The sequence below is a fragment of the Aricia agestis genome, chromosome 4 (assembly GCF_905147365.1).
Source record: "Aricia agestis chromosome 4, ilAriAges1.1, whole genome shotgun sequence".
Taxonomy (NCBI): Eukaryota; Metazoa; Arthropoda; class Insecta; order Lepidoptera; family Lycaenidae; genus Aricia; species Aricia agestis.
In genome coordinates this window covers 9,288,113-9,314,054 of record NC_056409.1, presented here as the reverse complement: position 1 = coordinate 9,314,054, position 25,942 = coordinate 9,288,113, and the positions used below count along the sequence as shown (strand labels likewise).

The following is a 25,942-nucleotide window of genomic DNA, read 5'->3' as shown; positions in this document are numbered from 1 at the left end:
ACGTCATCTGGTAAATAATGCGACCAAATTAAAATATCACTGATCGCATACATTTGTTACATTACAATAGTTCTTTTTAATTTACCAGGTTAATAATAATTATGATCTGTCAAAGCTGAAAACATGAATCATGATACAAACTTTTATTTACTTATTTCGGTTTGGTAATTTTGATAAAGTCAATGTATTTGCAATGTCAAGGAAAATCCGAGGCCTGAATTTTTGACAAAATGAAAATAAATAATTGTGCATAACATGAAAAATAATAAATAATATGTAAGGATGTGGCGAAACATGGCGGAAACACTTAAAAGTCAAAACAGATTCTTTTATTGAGATTGGACACATATTGGATATTGTTTTTGAAAGTTGTTGTTTTGACTATTATAACAGCCTATTATATATTTAACGGGCCTTCCCAGCAGGAATTAAAATTTAACACCGTGCTAGGCGATTTGACATGACATTAGCGTATTGCGTAGCGGCCGTTAACTGATTTAACAAGCCATTATTTATTTAACATTGCTTGATGAAACTGGGTCTAAAAAATATAAGAACAGACTGTATAACACCTCAGCAGCTGAAATGTGCGTCAAGCGGGGCGGCTATTATTGAAATGTAGGGAAAGATACATTATATTACCTGCTGTGTGTGTGATAGTTTGTGCGTTCTAAGATGATATTGGTGACAGTTTTCATGTTCCTTGCTACGGGTTTTTTTTTACAAGAAAATAAAAAAAATCAAAATGTAATAAATTATATTCCACCTACAAAAACAAATGTTTCCTATAATTGAAAATGAATAAAAATGAAAAGATGCTAAATGCTAACTTATTAATAAAAAAATATAAATATTAACTGTGAAAAAGGAGTATAAAATTATTGTTACGAAAACATTTGAAAAATGTCATATGCATGAAACGGATCTTATGTCAATAGAGATTGACTCTGTTGAATCGAAATCAAATCGATAAAAAAGGGTGGCCATCTTAAATCGCCGGCACCACTGAAATGTCAGTACGAAATCGATAATTTCGATTGTAATTCCTTTACGAAGTGATTCGATATTTTTAAACTATCGATTAATTTTTGTTAGGTAACTTCCCTACTATTGTCAATTATAATGTGTCACGCATATCAGTTGTCGAATAAAATAAAAGTTCAACTTAACTTCGATGCCTTTTTATTAAATTATTACTACTCATTACACCTCAGTTCAGTACAACGGAAACGGAAGCCATATTTTATATATAAACCAAAAAGTAAAAAAACCAAAGACAATCACAGAGTATATGCCTAATATTACCACAGATTACAATTTACCTTTTTTTATTACATTGTCACATAGAAACAATTTTGTTCAACAACACCCCACCTCAATGTAATAAAAGAAAATATTTATATAAAACAAAAAAATAACTTATATTAATGGACTAAAGGCCTTGACTACACTGGAAAAAGTATATGCAATTTAATCTGTTACATAATACCACACATTTTAATAAATTTTAACAACAACTCTCTTTTTAACGGCTTTGTAAACATGTCCGCCACTTGTTCATTTGTAGACACATATGTTACATTTATTTTACCACACAAAATTAAATCTCTTATAAAATGATACTTTATATCAATATGCTTAAGTCTTTTGAGAGTATTAGTACTAGCCACCATAATAGCCGACTGATTATCACATAACAACTTAACTGGAGAAACATTAGGAATGTTAAAATCATTAAGCATATTAATTAACCAACTAGCTTCAGTTGAGGCCATGCTCATCGCTACATACTCTGCCTCAGTAGAAGAGATGCTAACAGTACTTTGTTTTTTAGAACACCAAGATATAAGACACTTTGAAAATAAGAAACAATAACCAGTTGTGGATTTTCTATCCCTAAGATCTCCTCCCCAATCAGCATCACAGTAACCCACTAGCTTGTCATCATTACACATATTATATATTAGCTTATAATTTATTGTATGTTTGATGTATCGCAAAACCCTTTTTAAAGCCAATAACAGAATTTCACTCGCACGATCTTGGAATCTACTCAATATTGATACTGCTATACATAGATCAGGTCGAGTACTTGATACCGCATACATCAAACATCCAATAATCTGTCTACACAAGTTTTCTATATTTTTATCTGCTTTACATTCACTTTCCAACATCCTAGTATTAAAGTTTTGATCCATAGGTGTACTTATGGGTTTACAGTTATACATATTAAACCTCTTTAAGACATTTTCAAGATAGGCTTTTTGACACAGTTCTGTTACCCCAGTAGATAAATTCTGTTTAACATTTATACCCAGAAATTCTGAAATCAAACCCAAATCTTTCATTTTAAATTCCTTACTTAACATTAACTTAAATTCACATATTTGGCTTGCATCTGTTCCAAAGAGTAATAGATCATCCACATATATGATTAAATACATTTGTTGTTTACCCTTGCACTTAGAATAAAGACACGAGTCACTCTGGGATCTTTTAAAACCTTCTCTAATCATGACAGAATTGAATTTAAGATTCCAGTATTTTGGAGACTTTTTAAGACCATATAAAGACTTATTTAACTTTACAATATTTTCACCGTTACTATAAGCCCCTTCAGGTAACTGTAAATACACATCTTCCTGTATATCGCCATATAAAAACGCCCCTGTTACGTCCATTTGTGAAACTGGTAAATTTAGTTTTGTTGCTACTGCTAAAAACAATCTAAATGTTGACAATTTGGCTACAGGTGAATAAATATCATGATAATCTAATGTATCATTTTGCTCGAACCCCCGAGCTACTAACCGAGCTTTATACTGCAAAATACTATTATTAAATTTAATTTTAAACACCCATTTGCTACTAATAACTTTAGTATTTTCAGGTAACTTGCAAATTTTCCATGTATTATTTTCCTTAAGAGTCTGTAATTCCTTTTGTATTGCTTCTTTCCACTTACCTGAGTCCGCACCACTCATGGCTTCTTCAAATGTCTTAGGCTCACTGTCAGTTAATAAAACATTGTGACATTCGTAAAACACATTCCGTTTCCTCACACGAGTGCCTCGCTGTCGTGGAATTATTTCATTATTATCACCTTGTCCACTTGAATCCAAACATACACTTGGTTCATATAAACTTCCCTCACTTTCTGTACCACTACTACTTTCTAGAAAGCTGTCCTCGGGAGGGTTTAAAAATATCTCTTCAGTTTTCTCTTGTATCTCACTGTCTTCGCTGGCTGATAATTGTACAGGTAGAGGACCATATAGTTCACTGCCAAGCTTTCCGGCATCACTCTGACTATTTTCCAGAAAAACAATATCTCTTCTTACTTCAATACTATTACTGCAAGGAAAATATATTCTATACCCCTTTGTTGTTTCTCCATACCCAACAAAGTAACCTTTTTCTCCTTTTGGGTCCCATTTTTTTCTCTGTACTTTTGGTACATGAACAAAAACATCAGTGCCAAATATTTTTAGGTTATTAATATCATATGTTTTGTTAAACCACAATTCATAGGGAGTTTTTGTTGAAACACTGCTTTTACCCGTTCTATTTATGACATAGGCTGCAGTATTGATTGCCTCTGCCCATAATTTCTTAGGCAAGTCTCTGGCACAGAGCATTGTCCGAGCAGCCTCGACCAATATTCTATTCTCCCTCTCTGAATTACCATTCTGCTCTGGGGTGTAGGGAACAGACATTTGATGAATAATACCCTTTACTTGAAACATTTCCTGGACCTCCTTGTTAATAAACTCTGTTCCGTTGTCACTTCGAAAAATTTTAATTGTATTTCCTGTTTCATTTTCCACCCGGGCAACAAAGTTTCTAATACACATCTTTATATCTCCTTTATTTTTCACAAAATAAACCATTCTGTACTTTGAGTAGTCATCTTTAAATGCAACAAAATATTTGGAACCGCCCACTGAAGTTTCCTCCATTGGTCCGCAGGTGTCTGCGTGAATTATTTCACAAATTCTGGTGCTCACATTATTACTAGCTGGATAGGGCAAACGATGAATTTTACCCTTCAAACAACTCTCACATTTCTCAGAATCAGGCCCATCGAAACTAACATTATTTTTCTTTAATATATCCTTTACATATTTAATATTTTGATGGGCTAGCTTTTCATGCCACAACTGCAAATCTTTCTGGGTAACTTTTGCCATATTAGCTATACAGTCAGTATAAACACGACACTCCAACACATACATATTTCCACTTCGCTGTGCAACTGCTACTTTTTTGTTGTGTTTATCATAAAATTCACAATTACTTTGGTTTGTAATCATAACATAACCTTTACTTGTGACACAATTGACAGATAGAAGGTTCATTCTCAATTCCGGAACATAGAGGACATTGTCTATTGTCGTGTGTATCCACTTGATTCCATTCCATACTTTAAGCGCCACCTTCCCGCATCCTTCAACACTAATCTGTGTTCCATTACCAACGGTTACTACCTTGTTATTAACACTGGAGTATGATGAGAATAAACTATAGTCGCAGCACATATGCTCGCTAGCACCGGAGTCTACAAGCCACTGGGTTTTATGAAAGCTATCGCTTGTCGCACTTCCTACAATGAATGCATTGCTTTCTTTTTGTTTCTTAAAGCGACACTGACTTTTAAAATGCCCCACTTTATTACAGTAAAAACACCTTTGCTCAGAATTACTGTTGCTCTTGTTACTGCGATAACTGTTCGAACTAGCACTTTGATTTGATTTGCATTCATTTTGAAAATGTCCTAATTTATTGCACTTGTAGCACTTTACCAACTTTTTGTTAAAGTTTTTCTTGGCAACAAATGCTGTAGACGATGACTGCATACCATCACCACCACTCTTTTCCTTTATCCTTTCTTCTTCAATCAGCAACCTGGCTACTAGGTTATCATAGGTTTGTTTCTCATCAGGTGCAGACTCCCACGCAGATACAAAGTGTTTATATTGATCTGGTAGTGACATCAAAACTTTTGTGATTACCAACTTGTCGGATACAGTTTCACCAAGATGGTTTAATTGGTTCTGTATTTCCTGTATCTTTGATAGGAAAGTAGACATTTCTACACCTTCTTCGTACTTGAATTGAAAAAATCTTTGTTGCACTATATGTATGCTGGTCTCCGATTTTTGCTCATAGACACTCAGTAGCTTACGCCACATCTCAGCTGAGGTTTTGCATGACAAAATGTGGACCATGACATCTTCTGACATCCTTGTTACGAGCAATGTCTGGGCTTTTGCATCCTGAGTCTCCCATCGAGTACTTTCAGTAGCACTTTCTGGTTTCAACTTTGTTCCGTTTACAATGTCGTACAATCCCTGGCCTCGCAGCAACACTGTGGTTTGGAATCGCCATACATTCCAATTCTTACACCCTTCCAATTTGATGACTCCCTGTCCGGATATTGCGGAATCCATTGTATTTTCCTTTGCCTTGCTTTTGTTTGTCTATTATGCCTTCCAAACACAAAACAAGTGTTCCTTCCCGGCAATTTGTATTCTAAGAATAAGAATACGACACGACGCCACGTGCGTTTCCTTTCACTTTTTGAAAAAACTTTTTCTTCTCTTTCTTGCCAGTATCTCTTTATTCCTTACTTCTGTGGTTACGAGTCTGGTCCCATAACCAGTTGTCGAATAAAATAAAAGTTCAACTTAACTTCGATGCCTTTTTATTAAATTATTACTACTCATTACACCTCAGTTCAGTACAACGGAAACGGAAGCCATATTTTATATATAAACCAAAAAGTAAAAAAACCAAAGACAATCACAGAGTATATGCCTAATATTACCACAGATTACAATTTACCTTTTTTTATTACATTGTCACATAGAAACAATTTTGTTCAACAACAATATCATCATAAAACGCACAAACTATAATATAATGTAAAGATATACATCCCGGGATGTAATGTACATTAATATACATTACCTGCTCTGTCTGTGACACGCTTTAACATTTAAGTGTCAAAGAGAAAGCAAAATGTCACAGCACCGAGTACAAAAGGAACATGTACCTAAACAAACAAAATATGGATTGTTCTATTTGTAGGACAATGTTATTGTTAAATTATATCTATACTAATATTATAAAGAGGTAAACTTCGTTTGTTTGTTTAATAGGCATGACTATTTTTTTTTTCTTATCGGTAATAATTGAAAGACACTTAAAAATAGAAACATCGTTGAAAGAATGACTCTGATAGCTTAAAAATTCACCAAGATACATATAACAATTCAAATATCTCATAAACAAATACCTACCCGAAACGCTCCATACAAAGTGCTACGAAAGTATGACGTCAGTCTTTCGTAGTTTGTACGCATCGGGAGACAACTTTGCTCGACAGGTATATCAAATATTGCGCTTATGAAAGTGGTTTCATAACAAAAGTTGCTTTTAATTGCATAAGTTATCGAATTGTATACAAATATTAAGGGGGCGACTAACCCTAAAGTGTCGATTTTATAATTCATTTTTATACTTGAAAATAAGCCCCGAATTGTTTCATTTTCTAAAATTAGATACTACATTATATTTCCGAGAATTCGATCTGAGCAAAAACACGATATCTTAAAATTTTATCGATAGAAAAAATCACAAAGATGCATCTAATTTTCACGAATTTTTCATTTACTGCCATAACCGTGCATTGAACTAAGTTAATATTTTAACACATTGTATAAAATTCTATCATTGAGAGATCGACCTAGCGAATTTTTAAAATGTTGTATATTTATCGAATTATTGAGAAAAAACTAATTTGGCGATGAATGCACGTCGTCCTTTTTGGGTTTGGGTAATATCGGCGTCATTTTCAAATCTCGCGGCCACTCACCAAACCAGCATATTATGAAAGAACATATCAAGGGGAGTAAACTTTATTATGGGGGACATACAGCTAAACTATATCGGAGCCGAGATATTAGGCATTTTAAGTTCGTATTTTCAACTAAACGTAAATTCAATCATAACATGAATATTCAGGAAAATACAAAAAAAAAACGGCGTTATTTATTAGCTTAAAGCCTTCCTCGACAAATGGGCTATCCAACACAAAAAGATTTTTTCAAATCGAACAAGCAGTTCCTGAGATTAGCACTTTCAAACACACAAACACTTCAGCTTCATAATATTAGTATACAGGGTATAACAATACTAAGTGATAATACTTTAGGGTGTGTACTGTATGAGTCCCGTGTATAGAGTTTACTGTAAAAGTAGTAGCACTGAAAGAGAACATATTTTTTTCACTTTCGTATGGGGAAACTCTTTACGTCAGGGCGCTTGCCCATGCAGAAAGGAACACGGTCGGGTTTAGTGGGTAGAGCCAATTTCCCGACCCAAAAAAAAAATGCGAATCACAAAAAAAATTCAGAGTGAACTCTATACAAGGGACACAAAATATATGATACTTACCCTAACTAAAGTATTATCACTTATAATAATAATATAAATATCTATGGACGATTTACACCACGTCAGTCTGGCCACGTGTTAAGTACATGAAGGACTTGTGTTACGGGTACCAGACAACGGAAATATATTTAATACTTTTATACTATACATATATTTAAGATTTTTATTATATCATACATATATTTAATACACACCCATGACCCAGGAACTAACTTTTTGTTCCGTCGGCGGGATTCGAACCCGCGACCCCCGCTTGAGCTACCGACAGCCCACCCACTGAGCCACAGAGGTCGTCAAAATCACTTATGTTACAACCTGATATACAAGAAAAATTAATTATTAATTTCATCATTTATTTTTAAAGATCTTCCGACCGAGCGAGATAGCATGCTCGGTCAGGCCGAAGCCCACTGACGTCATTTCAGACGTTGTATATATCTTGCCGTTCTCCGAAACTTCGATAGCGCGATGCAGGAATGTTAGGCGAATTGTGGGTACCGCCACATCACTCCCCCCCGAAGACCTGTGGTATTCTTTCGATGCGCTTGTGTTGTCAGGTGTGGGCCGAAGCTACGCGTGCAATGACCAGGAGAGGGACCCCGTGCTCTGCTTGCTGACCGGTCGTTGTAGCCTATGGCTGCCCCGTTCAAGCCAGACGCGGGTTCGACCGGCGCGGACCTCCAACGCGGCTTATGGTCGAGGCGACCCGGTTATGCTTGATGTCTGCTGACGTGGTGCGGAGGGGCGGGGAGTGTTGATGATGATTAATGTCCAGAAGGATGCGTGTTCTTGTCGGTGGTCACCAATTTAACGTTGTTAGTGGCGGCCGAAAAGGAAGATCTTCCGACCGAGCGAGATAGCATGCTCGGTCAGGCCGAAGCCCACTGACGTCATTTCAGACGTTGTATATATCTTGCCGTTCTCCGAAACTTCGATAGCGCGATGCAGGAATGTTAGGCGAATTGTGGGTACCGCCACAAGAGAATGACTTAACCATTTAACATACAATGAGATTCTTAACTATTTATTTTGCTTTTGCAAAAAAATGCAAATCCATTTTTTCTCGAATTTCATAAAGATTGATTTTTTTATATTTTTTTGTGTAAGTACATAGTTAATCTTCTTATATTATAAAAATGGATTTTCAAATGTCGAAGGAAGGAAGGAAGGAAGTCGCGCTAAAACTCTAAAACGGCTAAACGGATTGGGCTGATTTTAGTCTTAAAATATATTCGTAGAAGTCCAGGGAAGGTTTTAAATTGACACGAAGTTCACTGGGACAGCTAGTATTCTATAAAACATTCCTGCAGCTGTACAATTCTATATCTTCTATCTTTAAGAAATTCGAGAAAAAATGGATTTGCATTTTTTGCAAAAGCAAAATAAATAGTAAAAAATCTCATTGTATATTAAATGGTTAAGTCATTCTCTAAAATGTACGAATAACTAAAATTAAAAGTATAAATGATGAAATGAATAATTAATTTTTCTTGTAAGTAATATCTACAGCAATCTGTAGATATGTTACAATTAACATAAGTGATAATACTTTAGTTAGGGTAAGTATATAATATTATGTGTCCCTTGTATTGAGTTCACTCTGAATATATTTTTTTGTGATTTGCATTTTTTTTGGGTCCGGAAATCGGCTCTACACACTAAAACCCGACCGTGTTCCTTTCTGCATGGGCAAGCTGGCCTGGCGTAAAGAGTTTCCCCATACGAAAGTGAAAAAAAATGTTCTCTTTCAGCGCTACTACTTTTACAGTAAACTCTATACACGGGACTCATACACAGTACACACTCTAAAGTATTATCATTTAGTATTGTTATACCCTGTATACTAATATTATGAAGCTGAAGTGTTTGTGTGTTTGAAAGTGCTAATCTCAGGAACTGCTTGTTCGATTTGAAAAAATCTTTTTGTGTTGGATAGCCCATTTGTCGAGGAAGGCTTTAAGCTAATAAATAACGCCGTTTTTTGTATTTTCCTGAATATTCAGGTTATGATTGAATTTACGTTTAGATGAAAATACGAACTTAAAATGCCTAATATCTTGGCTCCGATATAGTTTAGCTGTATGTCCCCCATAATAAAGTTTACTCCCCTTGATATGTTCTTTCATAATATGCCGGTTTGGTGAGTGGCCGCGAGATTTGAAAATGACGCCAATATTACCCAAACCCATTTTGGGAACACTTATTTTTTACCGTGATTTCTTTATTTTATTAACAAAATTCACTAATCTTTGACCTTGTCATCATCCCTATTGTAAATGTAATGAATAGGCTCAAAAACTACTGGACCGATTTTAAAAATTCTTTCACCATTTGAAAGCTACATTATTTACGAGTAACATAGGCTACTTTTTATTTTGGAACATATAGGGTTCCCTAAGATATTTTAGTTTTTCGGCAACAACCAGAAAATTTACTTATTTTGCGTACGCTGCCTAAACTATAAAAGATAGAACCATACAATGTTCTAATCTAAGTAAATGTAGATCTTATATGTATCTACAAAAATGTCCGCGACACACTATACCTATCTATGTCACACTTGACGTAGATAGGCACAACAACAATTGTTTTATTTAAAAATCTTGATTTTTTTTGACTACATTTAAACGCATTTATTTTACTCATGCTAATAATCCTTATCAAAATAAATTATTTCATCACTAAGTACATTTTATGTAGATAATATTTGGTCTTTGAATGATTAAAATTGGACGTTTGGTTTAGAAGTTATGGCCAAATTAAAATATTACGATAGTGGGCGTCACCAAGGCGAGGGTGTGCGTGCGGGAGAAAGACAACCTGTGCAGTGTGCAGCCTGCGTATCTGGGGGCACGGGAGTGCCCCCGCCAAGATGAGTCAAGCGAAGCGCGCAAGGGCACTACCTACCTTTTCTCGAAACGTTTCGTCGTATTTTTGAACCCTCGTAACTTTGATTTGAATAATGCCAGATAGTTGAAATTTTTAAGATATAGTGACATGGGTATAGTTATTAAATGCGCAAAGTTTGAATATCGTAGCTATTATACTTTAGATTTTATAGGTGTCCAAAATCCCACAATTTGGTCACTGACTCACCGATCATCAAAACTGTTAGGGTACTTCCTGAAGTCTTAGAAAGCTGATATTTGGTATGTAACATGATATTAGTACTAAAACAACAAAAAAATTATCAAACCCAAGTTAACCTATATCCGTACCATTATAGAGCAAAATTAGGCAAAAATTTGTGTTTTTTGTATGGGAGCCCCCCTTAATTTTTTATTTTATTTTAATATTATTATTAAATATTAAAGTAGACATATAACTAAGGACTTTGAGAATAATTCAAGTACCTACCTGTTGCCATTATTGATATAGAGCAAAAAAGGTCAAAAAATCACGTTTGTTGTATGGGAGCCCATCTTTAATATTTATTTTATTTTATTTTTAGTATTTGTTGTTACAGAGGCAATAGATATACAAAATCTATGAAAATTTAAACTCTCTAGCTACTACCGTTCTTGAGTTACAGCCTAGAGACAGACAGACGGACAGACGGAAAGACAACGAAGTCTTAGTAATAGGCTCCCGTTTTTACCCTATGGGTACGGAACCCTAAAAAATGAACTAAAAGAAAAAACAATTAAACAGCTTACAAAAAGAAATGAAATCCCACCAAAAACATTTTCATGTCAAAATGTTGCCAAGATGAGAACATAATAATATTATAGTTCGTCGTGTCAAAAAGTAGTGAGATCTCATGTAGAGCCAAGTTTCTAATCTTACGTACTCAGCCCTAAATCTAAAAACTTTAATCTTACACTAAAGCGCGGCAAAATATTTGGTAATAATATAATGAATCAGCCGCACGAGGAGAATCTAAAAACTCTACACATTAGTCAAAATCGGTGGCTTGGCCATATTGTTATACGTCAGGGCTTTGAACTTAATAATACACCGTGTATTATTAAGTTCAAAGCCCTGACGAATAACAATATGGCCAAGCCACCGTGTATTATTAAGTTCAAAGCCCTGACTAATAACAATATGGCCAAGCCACCGATTTTGACTAATGTGTAGAGTTTTTAGATTCTCCTCGTGCGGCTGATTCATTATATTATTATCAAATATTTTGCCGCGCTTTAGTGTAAGATTAAAGTTTTTAGATTTAGGGCTAAACTAATGATAAATGGCCAAGCCACCGATTTTAACTACTGTTTACTACTGTTAACTACCGATTTAGGGCTGAGTACGTAAGGTTAGAAACTTGGCTCTACATGAGATCTCACTACTATAATATTATTTTTTTTCACGACACGACGAACTATAATATTATTATGTTCTCATCTTGGCAACATTTTTACATGATTTTTTTTTTTTTTATGAAATAAGGGGGCAAACGAGCAAACGGGTCACCTGATGGAAAGCAACTTCCGTCGCCCATGGACACTCGCAGCATCAGCAGAGCTGCAAGTGCGTTGCCGGCCTTTTGAGAGGGAATAGGGGAGGGTAGGGAAGGGAAGGGAATAGTTGAGGGTAGGGAAGGGAAGGGAATAGTTGAGGGTAGGGAAGGGAATAGGGTAGGGGTAAGGGGATTGGGCCTCCGGTAAACTCACTCACTCGGCGAAACACAGCGCAAGCGCTGTTTCACGCCGGTTTTCTGTGAGAACGTGGTATTTATCCGGTCGAGCCGGCCCATTCGTGCCGAAGCATGGCTCTCCCACGTATAAAAATGTTTTTGGTGGGATAATAATGACTGCGTCGTGTCGGAGTCTGTGACCGGGCAATCATTTTGCTGACCGAGTCTTTCCTGGGTATGCTTTTTGCAGCGGGCGGAGCCGCGGGCGACCGCTATAAAACTGCTGAATCGATTTTAATCATTTTTTCAGTGGCTATTTATATTTTACTAGAGATCGCCCAATGGTCGAAATTCGACCTTAGTGTCAACGACATTAGGACATTAAGACTTGTCTCTGGGACTCAGATGATGTCAGACTGGCCGTGTAAGCATTGTCTAATAGTAGCTAAGATTCAATAAAAAAAAAAAAAACTATAATCCATTTTCCATTTGTCACCTTGTTGTCAACAGACTTCAACCATAAATAAAAGAGTATAATTCGTATGTATAGGCTTGTCACTCAAAAACCTGTCATTTTTGCTAGTGTGTGTGTTGTAGTGTGTGTAATGTTTTATTTGTTAAAAATATATGAGTAAAGACTTAATTTCAAAATAATATTAGCTCGATGCACTCCTTCACCATGTAAACTATAATTGTGCAAAATTTCATTCATCTACGTTTCCCCGTTTTTCGTCAAAAGGGATACAAAGTTTTTGGCTCACGTATTAATATATAGATACCCGTGCGAATATTTTATACGCGTGCGAAGCCGGGGCGGGTCCCTAGTCTAATACAGTGTGTAACACCAAAAATTTTTTTCACTTTTGTACGGGGAAACTCGTGACGCTCGGGCCCTTGCCCATACAAAAGTGAAAAAAAAATTTCGTCTTTCAGAGCTGCTACCTTCACAGTGAACTCTTTACAAGGAACACGTACACACCCTAAAGTATTACCACTTATTTTTGTTACACCCTGTATATAAAAATAAGTCTGGTTTTCCTTCCTGACGATATAACTCCAGAACGCACGAACCGATTTTTACGGTTTTACATTCTTTGGAAAGGTCTCGGGCTCCGTGAGGTCTATAGAAAAAAAATCAGAAAAAACTTCAAGAGGAAAACATTTTAAAAACTTCAAGGGAAAATCATTTTATGGCAAAACATCGTTTGTCGGGACTCGGGACAGCTAGTAACTAATAATAATAGGATGATTTTTAGTATATTGATTCAATATATTATATACAAAAAATCAGCTAGATAGGGTTCCATGATTCCGTAGTCAGTAAGGACTTGTTGATTACAGAACTCTAAAACGGAACCTACAAATAGAACAATCTATATTTTAGTACCATCAAATCGAAATATTTAATCCTTTCTATCTCTGTTAACTATCACTTTCGAGAATGTTCGTCTTATCAAAATGAAGCTACTCACGAAAAATTAGCTTAACTAGAGATCGCCCAATGGTCGAAATTCGACCTTAGTTTCAACGACATTAGGACTACTGCCTATATATATTTTGTAAAAAATATTGACTTTATTATATTTTTTTCAACTCTTGTCTCTGGGACTCAGCTGATCTCAGACTGGCCGTGTAAGCATTGTCTAATAGTATCTAAGATTCGATAAAAAAACTATAATCCATTTTCAATTTGTCACCTTGTTGTCAACAGACTTCAACCATAAATAAAAGAGTATAATTCGTATGTCACTCAAAAATCTGTCATTTTTTCCTAGTGTGTGTAATGTTTTATTTGTTAAATTTTTTTATGATAAAAGCAAAATTTCAAAATAATATTAGCTCGATGCACTTCTTCACCATATAAACTATAACTGTGCAAAATTTCATTCACCTACGTTTCCCCGTTTTTCGTCAAAAGGGATACAAAATTTTTGGCTCACGAATTAATATATAGATAGTAATCAAGTCAAAAAAATGTTCTAGGCAATTGTACTATAATTTATTACAAGATTTTAGACAAAGTTTCACGTGAACTTGACTTTAGTCTGTATATTGCAGTATATGCCATAGCTGATAGCATTTTTGTTTTCTTTAGAAATTCGCTGATCTGGACGACCACGTCCGCAATCCTGAGGAGGAATTTGATAAACTGAAAGATGTCATCAACGAAGAATCTTCTGATGAGAAGCCACCGGAAGCTGAGGAGGCCACACCAGAAGTCAAGAAAAAGAGCGCAACACCCAAGGTATAATAGACAAGTCTTATTACTACTATGTTATCAAAAGTGCAGCCTGGCCAAAAGGAATAGAAATTATTTAAAATTAAACAAAAAATTTCCACACAAAATTGTTGCCATACTTAAGCATTTTTAAAAATGTAACAGCTTCTTAACAGGAGTCCACACCATCCTTTTTTTAACCCCCGACAAAAAAGAGGGGTGTTATAAGTTTGACGTGTCTGTCTGTCTGTCTGTCCCTGGTGCTGACCTGGTGCTGCAGCATTACCTCGTAATCAATAGGATACCCAACTCCTCACCAACTTAGAGCAACGGTTTCGTGTTTGGGCTCATTTGAATTGCGACAACTAGTAAGACGTAGATAACCAATAAATTTTTGCATGCTGCTGCTGCAGCTTCACCTGGATTCTATAGGAGCGAGCTCCATATGAACCCAAAGTGGAGGTTTCATGTTTGGACTCATATTGACGGCCTCATCCAAAAGGACATTCGTAGATGGTGTTCATTGGGATATAATATTATGATCCTGTTGATAGGAATTATTCTGCACTATAACCAACACAAGTTTAAAAAGCATGAAATAAAATTAAATTAAGAAATTAAAAAAAAACCCCCGCCAAACAACTTTAAAAAGTAATGAAATAATATATTTTACTGACTTTAAGTTTAAATAATTCCTAAGTGTAAAGTGATATTTTAGTCCATAATTGTTGTCAAGGTGTGTCGGGGGACTGCTAATGTAGATGTTTGATTTCACATAACATTATAGTTTAAGGGTCAGTTTACAGCGAACCTAATCAAGACAATCAGTGACATGGCGATACAAAATGCAAAATGTTAGTCCCGTCACCACACACACAGCATCACCTTGTTGCGAGTTAACCCGGGTATCGCCACAGTCTGTAAAGCCTGACCGGCCTTTGAGCACGATCTTTTTCGCACGTTCTTGTCGTACGTGATCCACTTTTCATCACCAGTTATTAGCTTCTTCAAAAATGACTCGGCTTGATCACGCTGCACGCCGTATTAAAGAACCACAAATGAGTACACGGTTCATTAGGTTTCTTTCAGTGAGCCCCTGAGGCACCCAAATATCGAGCTTTTTCGTGTACCCAGCTTTTTTCAAATGCGCCAAAACCGTTTTGTGGTCAATCCCCAGTTCTTCAGCTACATCGTAACTACTAATAATATGCCGATCTTGCTCCACTTTTTAAAAAATGGCATCAGTTTTGTCCGTAACAGGGCGACCAGAGCGACGTGCATCTTTGATATCAAAATTTCCGGATTGAAAACGCTTTGTTAACATTGACTATGATTTTTTAAATTTGATGATGAAGTTACCACGTATTTCATTACTGAGCTGTCTAGTCTGTGAAATTGTTATGATAGGTTACCATTAGCAGAGTGTCAGATTATTATATCCATACTTCCATATTAATATTATAAATGCGAAAGTGTGTCTGTCTGTCCGTATGTCTGTCTGTCTGTTACCTCTTAACGCTCAAACCGCTGAACCGGTTTTGCTGAAATTTGGCATGGAGATACTTGAAGTCCCGGGAAAGGACATAGGATACTTTTTATCTCGGAAAAATGTACGGTTCACGTGCGACAATCTGCATGCTCAATGTTCACTCCATTTCTCAAGATAGAATTTTTATCATTCATCAATATTTATAGATACGTTTGGGCATTTCAAAGGTGAAATCTGTGAAACGGTCCTCCTCGGCTGGGCTAAAGTCTGCTCCACGCAAGAAGGTGAAGACTATTTCTAGATCCTTCACTGATACAGACATGGACCATGAGAAGCCTTCCATGTTGAACCATTCCTTCTCCAAGAAGTCTAGTTTGCTGCAACGCCCCTCCAACATCATGGGACCTGTAAGTATAAATTATAATCTAATAATATAAAAGCATCAACATTTTATGCTCTATAACCTAGGGGAAGGCATTTGCCCAGCAGTGGGACAGCATAGGCTCTTAAGAAAATATATGCTTTTATTTATATTAAAATGTAATAAAAATAAAATTGTAATAAATAAAATAAATACAGACTATATTATAATAATTATTATGCAATGACTTGTTCTTGTCTCTTAAGGAACTTTTGTAGTACAATAGACAAGTACATATTAAATCTATACTAATTAGTCCGGTTAACGAATGACTCAAAAGAGGGTATAGAGTGCGTGAGCGGGAACCTAAGCGATTTCTGCTGGAACTTATTCAAGGTACTTAGGGACAAAACATACTAAAAGTCCTGACGTCTAGGACGTGAGCCGGAGGGAGGGGAACAAAATTTTTGGTTTTTCGTCAATAACTAAAAAACTATGCGTTGTAGCAAAAAATATTCTATCACGACATTAAAGCTTATTAAATTCTCTATAAATTAGATTCTATATAATTTTTCCAAATTCTCATCCGTTTTCGAACTACACGCTCAGGCTAAGGAAAAGTGAAAATTAAGGTTCCCGCTCACGCATTCTACAACTACTTTGTTGACTGAGCTAAATATTATAAAGCGGAAGAGTTTGTTTGTTTGTTTGAACGCGCTAATCTCAGGAACTACTGGGCTGATTTGAAAAAATCTTTCAGTGTTAGATAGCCCATTTATCGAGGAAGGCTATATTTTATCATGCTAAGACTAATAGAAGCTAAGAAATAGAGGAAAGTGTGAAAAAAACGGGGAAATTATTTGAAAGGGCTTATTTGAACGCGCTAATCTCAGGAACTACTGGTCCGATTTAAAAAATTCTTTCAGTGTTAGATAGCCCATTTATCGAGGAAGGCTATAGGCTATATTTTATCACGCTAAGACTAATAGGAGCGTAGAAATAGAGGAAAATCTGGAAAAAACAGGAAACTATTTAAAATTGGTTATTATGTTACGAAACTACTGGAGCAATTTTTATGTTCTTTGGCACACATGAAGAATAAACCACGTGAAAGGACATAGGTTTCTTTTTTCAGAAAAATGTACGGTTTCCGTGACATTGCTAAATTACGCGGGCGAAGCCGCGAGGAACATCTAGCACCATAATAAATATTGTCTTGCAATAAACTTTAACATGAGGTCTTTATCAATGTTTTCAGTCATGCCTGAATCCTGAGCTTCTAACTTACGTTGACAGAGTAGGGAAATAATTAAATCTTAGATAAATCAAAAAGGAACTATTTCGAAATAAATATTCTAATAGGATAATAAAAAAAATTGAGTCTTATATTATAATAAATTAGTACGGATATTTAGATACAACGTCCATATTGTAGGAAACCGCTGCTCTGGACTTGGAGAATGTTTCGGAAACTTTGCTCGAGAAGAACATAAAGGCTAGCCAAATGAAGTTCGGTTTCCTCGGGCTGGGCATCATGGGCTGTGGCATTGTTAAGAATCTTCTCAACTCCGGCCACAAAGTGCTCATCTGGAACCGTACAGCTGCAAAGGTAAGTGGAATTGGATAGATGAATGTTTAATGTAAATTTTGGATCAGATGTTTAAAACAGTGGAAACAAAGGTGATAAAATGGGATGTTCCCAGTATAATTAGAATTCTGGTAAATACTATGTTGTGTTGTTATCTTGACCGATTTTCTTAGGGTGATACCATGTTTTTCCAAGATCTTTTTCTAATGTGCAGTTAAAGACATAAGATAAGACATATTGATTAGAAACATTGCATACATAGAGTCGAATTGATAATCTCCTTTTTTGAAGTCGGTTAAAAAGAGTATATATAATATTACCTTTCGTCTTTATTTTTGGCAATAAAATTCAAAAGTATAAACAGCAGCTGCATTTGACTGTGTATGATTTGAATACTAATTTTTTGGCGAAATATTATAGTGTCCAATAGAGAGAAGATCCTTATTCCTTCCCCGTGAGACCTTTATTTGAATTGAGAATTTTTAATCCAATATTAGATGAAGTTTAATCCAGACGTTTACAAACAGCAATAGTATTCTTATATATAATTCAAACGACTGATTAAATTAGAACGCTAAGGGCCTATTTCACCAGTTCCTGATCTGTACCGGATAGGCTATCCACCACTTAACTTGACAGATAAAGTATAGAGAAACTGTTAAAAAAGTTGTGGATAGCCTATCCGACACTTAATCAGGAAGTAGTGAAAAAGTCTTTACTTTTTATCTATTAAACCCCATCTGATTTAGAACGGTGTTAATTTGAAATTGGCGGTAAAAGCTTATAGTACAGTTTCCCTAGGTTATTTTTTTTTTCATTTCATTACTAGCAAGCAAATTTTTTGTGAGTAGCTTCATTTCGATAAGACTAACAACAATTTTCTCTGCGAAAATTCTCGAAAGTGGTAGCTAACAGAGAAAGAAAGGATTTAATATTTCGATTAAATTATCCTAAAATATTATAGATTGTTCTGCTTATAGGACAATGTTACCGTTAAATTATATTATAAATAAAAACTTATCAATATACAAAAAAATCTGCTGTTTAGTAATCTTTTTTTAGAGTTCCGTAGGACTTGTTGACTACAGAACCCTAAAACGGAACCCTAACCAGCAGATTTTTTGTATATTGATTGGTTAATATTTATATAATTTAACAGTAACATTGTCCTACAAATTGAACAACCAGTACTTTAGGATCATCAAATCGAAATATTTAATCCTTTCTATCTCTGTTAGCTACCACTTTCGAGAATATTCGCAGAGGAAATTGTTGTTTGTCTTATCAAAATTAAGCTACTCACGAAAAATTTGCTTGATAGTAATCAAATATCTAAAATATTTTTGCTCTTTAAAGTCTTGTAGTCCAGGTTGGACTACAAGACTTTAAAGAGCAAAAATTTTGCAATTTCGTTCAATTAATGAAAAAGCGGCTATAGCTATAGGAATAAAATATAATATTTAATATGTTAGGATGTCATAGTATTATACTATCTATTATATTGTATTCTTATAATTATTATATAGTATTATTATAATATTAAAAATAAATTCTTCCAATAGTTTTCGGTGTTTTATTTTAAAGAATAATTACATTTATTTTACTACATGGTACAGATTAATCGTAACAGGGTAGCATTATTATTTTGAGCTAAGCATATCTTATTTTCGCTGTATGCATTAAAATATTATTAAAAAGTAAGTTATTTTGTATGTAGGCCACAATAATTTACATATCAAAAATAAAACCAACAGAATACGTTGAAAAATAATTTATTTATTCTTCATAATTTTCTATTTACGTTTGTTTATAATATTTAGAAAATTGTCAACAATATTTGTATATATTAAGAAAAGTTATACAATAATAATTATTAATCATTGCTGGTTTTGTAGTATTTGGCATATCACTGCTAGACTCATCTGATCAATGTATACAAAATAGAAAATAAAATGATATATAAACATATACCACATATAAAGTCACCAGGGATAGTTAGTGTTATTTACCTACGATCGTGGACGCATGATGTATGCTTATACGATATACCAATGTACATCAACCTCGCAATAATTACAACAAGTAACAATTTCCTCGCCACATTTAACTTCATTTTTGAACATATGAAATGCATTATGCTCTACTCTACTAGTTTACTCTAAAGTACCATCAAAATTTGAAAATGATTCAAATAAACCGTTGATGTATTTACATGATTTTTAACACCCACGAATTCCACGAAACCCACCCAGAACGCGACCCGCTCTTCACTTAACACTACATGAAATGAAATTCGCTCTAAAAGTACGTTATTCAAATCTAATCTATCACAGCTTACTTAGAAGTACAAGCATTACTCATCACCCAGAGTCCCACGATGTGCATCAGCTGCCCTCACTATTAGGATAGAGTAGGATAGCCAGATACTATATTTTTTGAAAATAATTTAATTTTACTATACAACATCGCTCGCTCTAGTAATGGACCGATTTAAACACGAATCATCTGGCATTCCCGGGCAAGATAAGTCATACATAAGATGGCGATTTGCTATAATCACAGAGTTGTATGTCTTGAGAACACTGACCTGATTGGGACTTCAACGCGTAGATTTTAAACACACGCGTGAGAAGCCTATACTACAAGGGCGTGTTCTCGCACAGTTTCGCACACTCCCCGCACACCAGCTGGCCGGCCGCGTGCCGCACCTGACACTCCGGCTTGGTGAACTCCACCGCCAGCAGCACCCGCGACTGCTCCTTCCCGGGCTCCTTCTCCAGCACGCCGAGTTCCGGTGAACTCAAACTCGCAGCCATGGTCTTTCGCTTCCTGGCCTCTCTGAATACGTCGTGGTGACCCAGCAGCGGCTCACTGGAGGGCTTGGCGTCGTCCGGGTACTTCTGTTTCGAGGTGTGCGCGGAGCTTCTAGAGGGGGTCTGGATGCCGGAGGTGGACTCGGTTGGCGGGGGCGCCGGGAGAGGCTTGATCATAGCGAGCAGGCGGGGTGGCGCGGGCGGCGCCCTCTCTATCATGTTGATGTGGATCCCCTCCGGTATCGACATGGAGTTTTTACGAGAGTCGATAGATCTCTCCGTCGGCGTGTAGTAAACGGACACCCTGCTCTCGTCGTCTAATATAGGGCTCGGCAGTTTGGCCAGCTTTTCGATTTTAGTTTTCAGGTACATGTCGATGACCTCCACGTCGGGGTCGAAAGCCATGGAGTCGCTCCTTCCGCAGGATCCGCTGCGACAGTTCTCGAAGTAGAAGCTCGGCAAGTTTTCTAACACCTTGTTCAGAGTCTGCTGCTGGTACTTGTACGATTCCCGAAGTCGCAGTATTTGATGTGCACTGAATTTTCTGATCTTGTTTCGTTGGAAAACGTAATTTTCCCGAACCCAATTTAGCTGGCACGTGGAGTAATCGCGGACGCGTTTCACCTGTATAAACAATCGTCTCTATTAAACTGAGGTTGTTGTATACTTTACTACATATTTTTATACCTTGTAACTACTATACTTATAATTTTTTCTGCTTTTGAATATGATATTTTATAAAATAGATAAGTTTTTAAATTACCTGGTCATAATACTGATCTTTCATGGCGGTCAAATGATTCGTTCCTATATCTCTTATGTTGCGCAAGTGAGTCGCTTGTGATGAGTAGCTGCTTTGTATCCACTCCATTTGCTGCGTGCAATTCTCTTTTATTCGATGAACCTAAAAACCATTAACATGAGTAAAACACTTTACACAAATATATTATGCTATTACCTAGGGTAATTTAATCACTTACTTGAACTGCATAGTTTTCTCGTAATTTCTCTAATTGCTGTCGTTTGTATTGTTCGATGTTATCTAACATACTGTATATTTGACGCGTTCGGGGCGCATCGCGATTGACGCATGTACAACAACTACAACAAGTTTCCAAAAGTCGAAACCTGAAAAAAATACACGAGTTAGTGAGACCTTAAAATTATGCAAATTATTAATTATATACGAAATATGACTCTGTTTCTTACCTGTAAAATATGTACCGCAATGCTTGCACTGCTAATGTTAGACCAAGAAAACCAATCGCACAAAGAGCACCAAACAGCAAACTGTACATCTTAATTTCAAACATGGTCATGGGATCTATGTTGAGGACTACCTCCACGGTAGCGTTAGCAGTAGGATTCGATGCAAAACATATGTACGTCCCACAGTCTTCCCTGTGGATATCGGTTACTATTAAAGAACCATCGTCGCGAATTTTCACCCTCGAATTGGCGTAATCGATGGCACGGTAATACTGGTCGTGGGCGATGCCGTGCTTGTGGAATATGTCAGGCTCGGGCTCGTTGGGGTTCCAATGATAGACATCGCGCGTAGGCGTTACCCAAGTGATAGAAGGTGCTGGGTTACCTTCGAATTTGCATTGCAAGAGAGCATCCGTTTGAAGTCGGTGTAATGATAATGGACTGCTGTATACGAGATTAGGTGGTTTGCAGTTTGTATTGTTTAAAATTGCTAGCATGTCATTCGGGTAGGCCAGTCTGCAGCTCAGATCAGTTTTCACTATATCTTTCCTTTTCTCGATCCAGTTTCCGAACCACGCCATTCTGCAATCGCAAGCCCAAGGATTTCCGTGTATTCGTAGCTCCTCTAATTGAGTTAGCATATTCAGTGATAGCGGCAGAAACGTAAGCGCATTCGAGCTTATATCTAAATGAGTTATGGTCGGAACGTCTTGAAAAACAAATGGCTCTATTTCTTTTAACCACTCGTTACTTCTAATAAAGAGTTGCTTCAAATTCTTTAAGCCTTTAAAGTTAGTATTTTGTATTACTGCTATGTCTGTGTGATCGAGGTAGATAGTTTCTAAATATTCGTTATATTGGAAGAGCAGCGAGGGCATAACTTTCAGTCTATTCCCACCCATATTCAGCCATTTTAATTTACTGAGATTTTTAAGAGCATCTTGTGATATGTTCAGAAAATTATTGTAACTTAAATTAAGTTCTCTTAACTCTTCTAGGTTATCAAATATAGATTTAGGTATATTGTCTAGTTTGTTGCTAGATATATCCAAAACTTCCAATTCCTTCAAGTTGACTAGAGCATTAGATGTAATTTTGACTAGGCTATTATTATTTAGGAACAGTTTTTTCAGTTGGCGATTTGGTTGAAAATAGTAATCTAAGAATGTCGCTAGTTTATTGTATGATATATCCAAATGCTGCAAACTCGTCATCTGTCCGAAGACCTGGAATGGTATCGCTTGCAGATTGTTGTATGAAATATCTAGATATTCCACGTTTACCAAATCTGCGAATGTAAACCTAGGTAAATCTTCGATTTTATTTCTCGAGATATTTATAAATTTTAAATCAGTCAGTCTCGCAAACAGCCCATGCTCAGTCCTTAGTATTTCGTTTCTGCTCAGGTCGATGTATTTAATTTTGTTTAGCCCGTCAAATGCATTTTCTATGGTAGTAATATTGGAGTCTACCCAAATGATTTCTTCCAGCTCAACTCCATACTTGTTGAGGGTTGATTTTGTGAGCTTGTCACCGGGAACTGGGGTGTTGGAGCATCTTAAACTTGTCTTCGTGCAAACGCAAGTAGATGGACATTCTTCTGCACGAATCACTGCTGTGCAAATTACTGCCAGCGTCAATATTTTGTGCAGCCACTGCATTATTTGACAACACTCATAGTCTCATTGACTGAAACAAAAAAACACCATTATATAATATTATCTAATAACTTACAGTACTGGTAAACCTAAAAATTCTATGCGGTGTATGAAAGCTTCTGTTCACAATTGTTTTTAAAAATAACATAGTATTTACCTGCAAAATACATATTATTATATTGAAGATAAAAAGTAAGAATAACTTTTATATGTAAGAAAATATTTATTATTTTATTGTGTCATTGTAAATCTTAAATTCAATCTCAAATTCTAAATAGGCACATTTAGAATTTGAGATTGAGTTATGATAATACTTGTGCCTTATATGCATTTTATTGGTGTCGCCTAAAACATTTAACATGTTAATGAATTAAAAAATATAGTTAATTTTCAAATATTTTGCTGCCTTCCTTAATATAAATTATACAGTATTAAACTAAAGAGTATATTGTGCAATAAACTAATTAATATTTTACCATTAAAAGTATGTTTGTTTGTTCACTGAACAAGATATTATGTGTCCTGAATATTAAACTTATATTCTGCAATTACCACAAAATCTTAATTATTATTTTGTCATTTTTAGAAGCACTTGAACAACAAAAAAAATATTTAAGCATAAAAACTAAATATTTTTTATAATAATTACATTTTAATTTTTAGTGATCATGTATTTCAGTTTGAAAATGATTTAGTTTTTTATCTAAATATGGGTAAGTTCCAAGATACTAAGCGTTGACTGTCTTCTTTAACTAGTACACTTTACGGAGAAGTAGCTTAGCTTATGCCAAATTTTATCAACATTTGTTTCGTACTTAGGTAATGAGTAATAATACAATACAAAAACTTTTTACCTGTTCTTTATGGATTTTATACCTTTGGGTTTTAAGAACCTACAACTAAAGTACTTTTCATAACATTTTCAATTATTGCTTCTTTAAATAGTTTCCTAATCATTTGTGAATTTTAAATTAAATCATGAACACAAAGAAGCACTTCAATTTATTTTTCGTACATAATGTGTGAATAATAATGAAGCTAAGTTCTCATCAACATTCGAAGGAAAAACAATTACTTTATGTTTTACAGTATAAAAATAGATTTCTTGTTGCTTAGTAAGTCAAGTAATGATTTTAACTGTTGGTTGTATTGTGCATATTTGACACAAAGCAACATAATATTTTGAATTAATAAATAATGGTGTAAAACTTTTCCATGTTGCTTTTAGTCTGAACGTCTTTTGGTTCGGAGATATTGTGTTAAGTGACCTAAATAAATTTCACTAAAACAATGCCTTCTAAATCTTGCAAGACATCACTACCTAGAGCTCACCTTTACAGGTTGTCGAATATGGCTAATATTCGACAATGTATTCATTCAAAACATTTCATTCATGTGCACCAACTTTTTACATTGAATTTACCTAATTTTCGTCCATATCTCAATCCAACTTGCATAATTCAAGTTATTTCGTGATGATAACAGATGTGAATACGCCAGACATACTTGGGTTCTTACACAGTTACACGTCACATTCTACACATCACGCACATAGATTCTTATTTACTACATCCACTGATAACGTTCGATGGCACTAAAATATATCTTTGGAACTTATCATGAAATTTTTACACTAAAAACGTCGTAGCTCTCGCGAAATATAAAACAGTGTCACTACGTTGAAGTCGACCACTAGAAAGAAATAAATGGCGGCGCTACGAGCTGCGCGGTTTTCTGTCCTTGTTTTCCCTGTCGGGTTTTGTATCGCGCTATCTCGCTCTGTCTTTAATCCGTCAGCTGTAAGCGGCGATCGTTGTCGACCAATGTCGAATGTAGGCGAAAGTGCTTAACCCTCCGCGCGCCGCGCAGCGTTGGGAATTTTTATTTCTTGTCATTACTTTTCGAATAGCTTGAGATCTGAGAAAAAACTTTAATTAACTAAATTAATACATTAATTTACATTGGTATACAAAATACGGTTTTTAATAATTTATTTGAATTTTATATTTATCTTTTATTTTTATCTAAATTTACTGCGATTTCATTTGCGTTTATGTATAAAATTATGAAGGAATTAATTTTAGTTTCTACATATTTTGGGAGTAAAATTAATTTTCAGAATATCTATTGTAATTTGTAAGAGAAAAAAAGATTGTCAATAGGGCAAGATCGTAGAAAGCATAGTTTAAAAATAGGTAGATAATTCTTGCCGATAGAAACAGCACTAAGCATTACTCTAACTGCGTTTTTGTGGTTCCAGACGTAAAAAATAAATCGGAACCTTACTACTGAGACTACTTGGTTGTCTGTCCGTTAGCAGTTCTCGTGTATTAGAGATAGCTTAGCACTTGTAATTTTCACAGATCATGCCACACAAGTCACAACATAACAAAAATAGCATAAACTAAATATTTAAGGTGGGCTCTCGAGTCTCGAAGTGAAACAGATGTGATCCAATTTTTGTCGTTTTTGTATAAGTATTATTATTTTAATAGAGTTTTTGTATTCTCTTACTTTTTTCAGATTCTAATTTGCCACCATTATAATATAATAATGTTAATTTTCA

The 25,942-nt window shown here is 35.4% G+C and overlaps 2 protein-coding genes across 5 annotated transcripts in view; one reads left to right on the top strand and one right to left on the bottom strand.

Annotated features, from left to right (window-relative positions):
• The window catches only part of LOC121726611 (putative oxidoreductase GLYR1 homolog), an 82,773-nt gene that overhangs the window by 16,782 nt on the left and 40,049 nt on the right, over positions 1-25,942 (top strand). For 2 of the 3 annotated variants that reach the window (XM_042114040.1, XM_042114039.1), the window contains exons 5-7: positions 14,136-14,285; positions 15,954-16,154; positions 17,544-17,717. In XM_042114040.1, coding sequence (XP_041969974.1) covers positions 14,136-14,285; positions 15,954-16,154; positions 17,544-17,717 — 525 coding nt within the window. The remainder of the gene's footprint in view (positions 1-14,135; positions 14,286-15,953; positions 16,155-17,543; positions 17,718-25,942) is intronic. The other variant, XM_042114042.1, reaches the window with a different exon arrangement.
• Positions 19,503-25,086, bottom strand: LOC121726610 (leucine-rich repeat and immunoglobulin-like domain-containing nogo receptor-interacting protein 3). Of its 2 annotated transcripts, none has more exons than XM_042114038.1 (5): positions 24,709-25,086; positions 21,719-23,407; positions 21,490-21,637; positions 21,273-21,413; positions 19,503-21,133 (listed from the first exon to the last, which is right to left on the bottom strand). In XM_042114038.1, exons 2-5 carry the CDS (start codon positions 23,377-23,379, stop codon positions 20,336-20,338), a joined length of 2,748 nt encoding a protein of 915 aa, XP_041969972.1. In that variant the 5' UTR covers positions 23,380-23,407; positions 24,709-25,086; the 3' UTR covers positions 19,503-20,335. The 2 variants fall into 2 exon arrangements, with proteins under 2 accessions (XP_041969972.1, XP_041969971.1); XM_042114037.1 differs by having other exon boundaries at positions 24,800-25,086.

What these genes read in the sequence shown, in the direction of transcription:
- LOC121726610 (XM_042114038.1), bottom strand. Translation starts at nt 23,379, where the DNA reads ATGCAGTGGCTGCACAAAATATTGACGCTGGCAGTAATTTGCACAGCA. An exon ending in TTGCGGTACATATTTTACAG is followed by an intron (nt 21,638 to 21,718) that starts GTAAGAAACAGA and finishes TATTTTTTTCAG; the next exon opens with GTTTCGACTTTTGGAAACTT. An exon ending in AAGATCAGTATTATGACCAG is followed by an intron (nt 21,134 to 21,272) that starts GTAATTTAAAAA and finishes TTGTTTATACAG; the next exon opens with GTGAAACGCGTCCGCGATTA.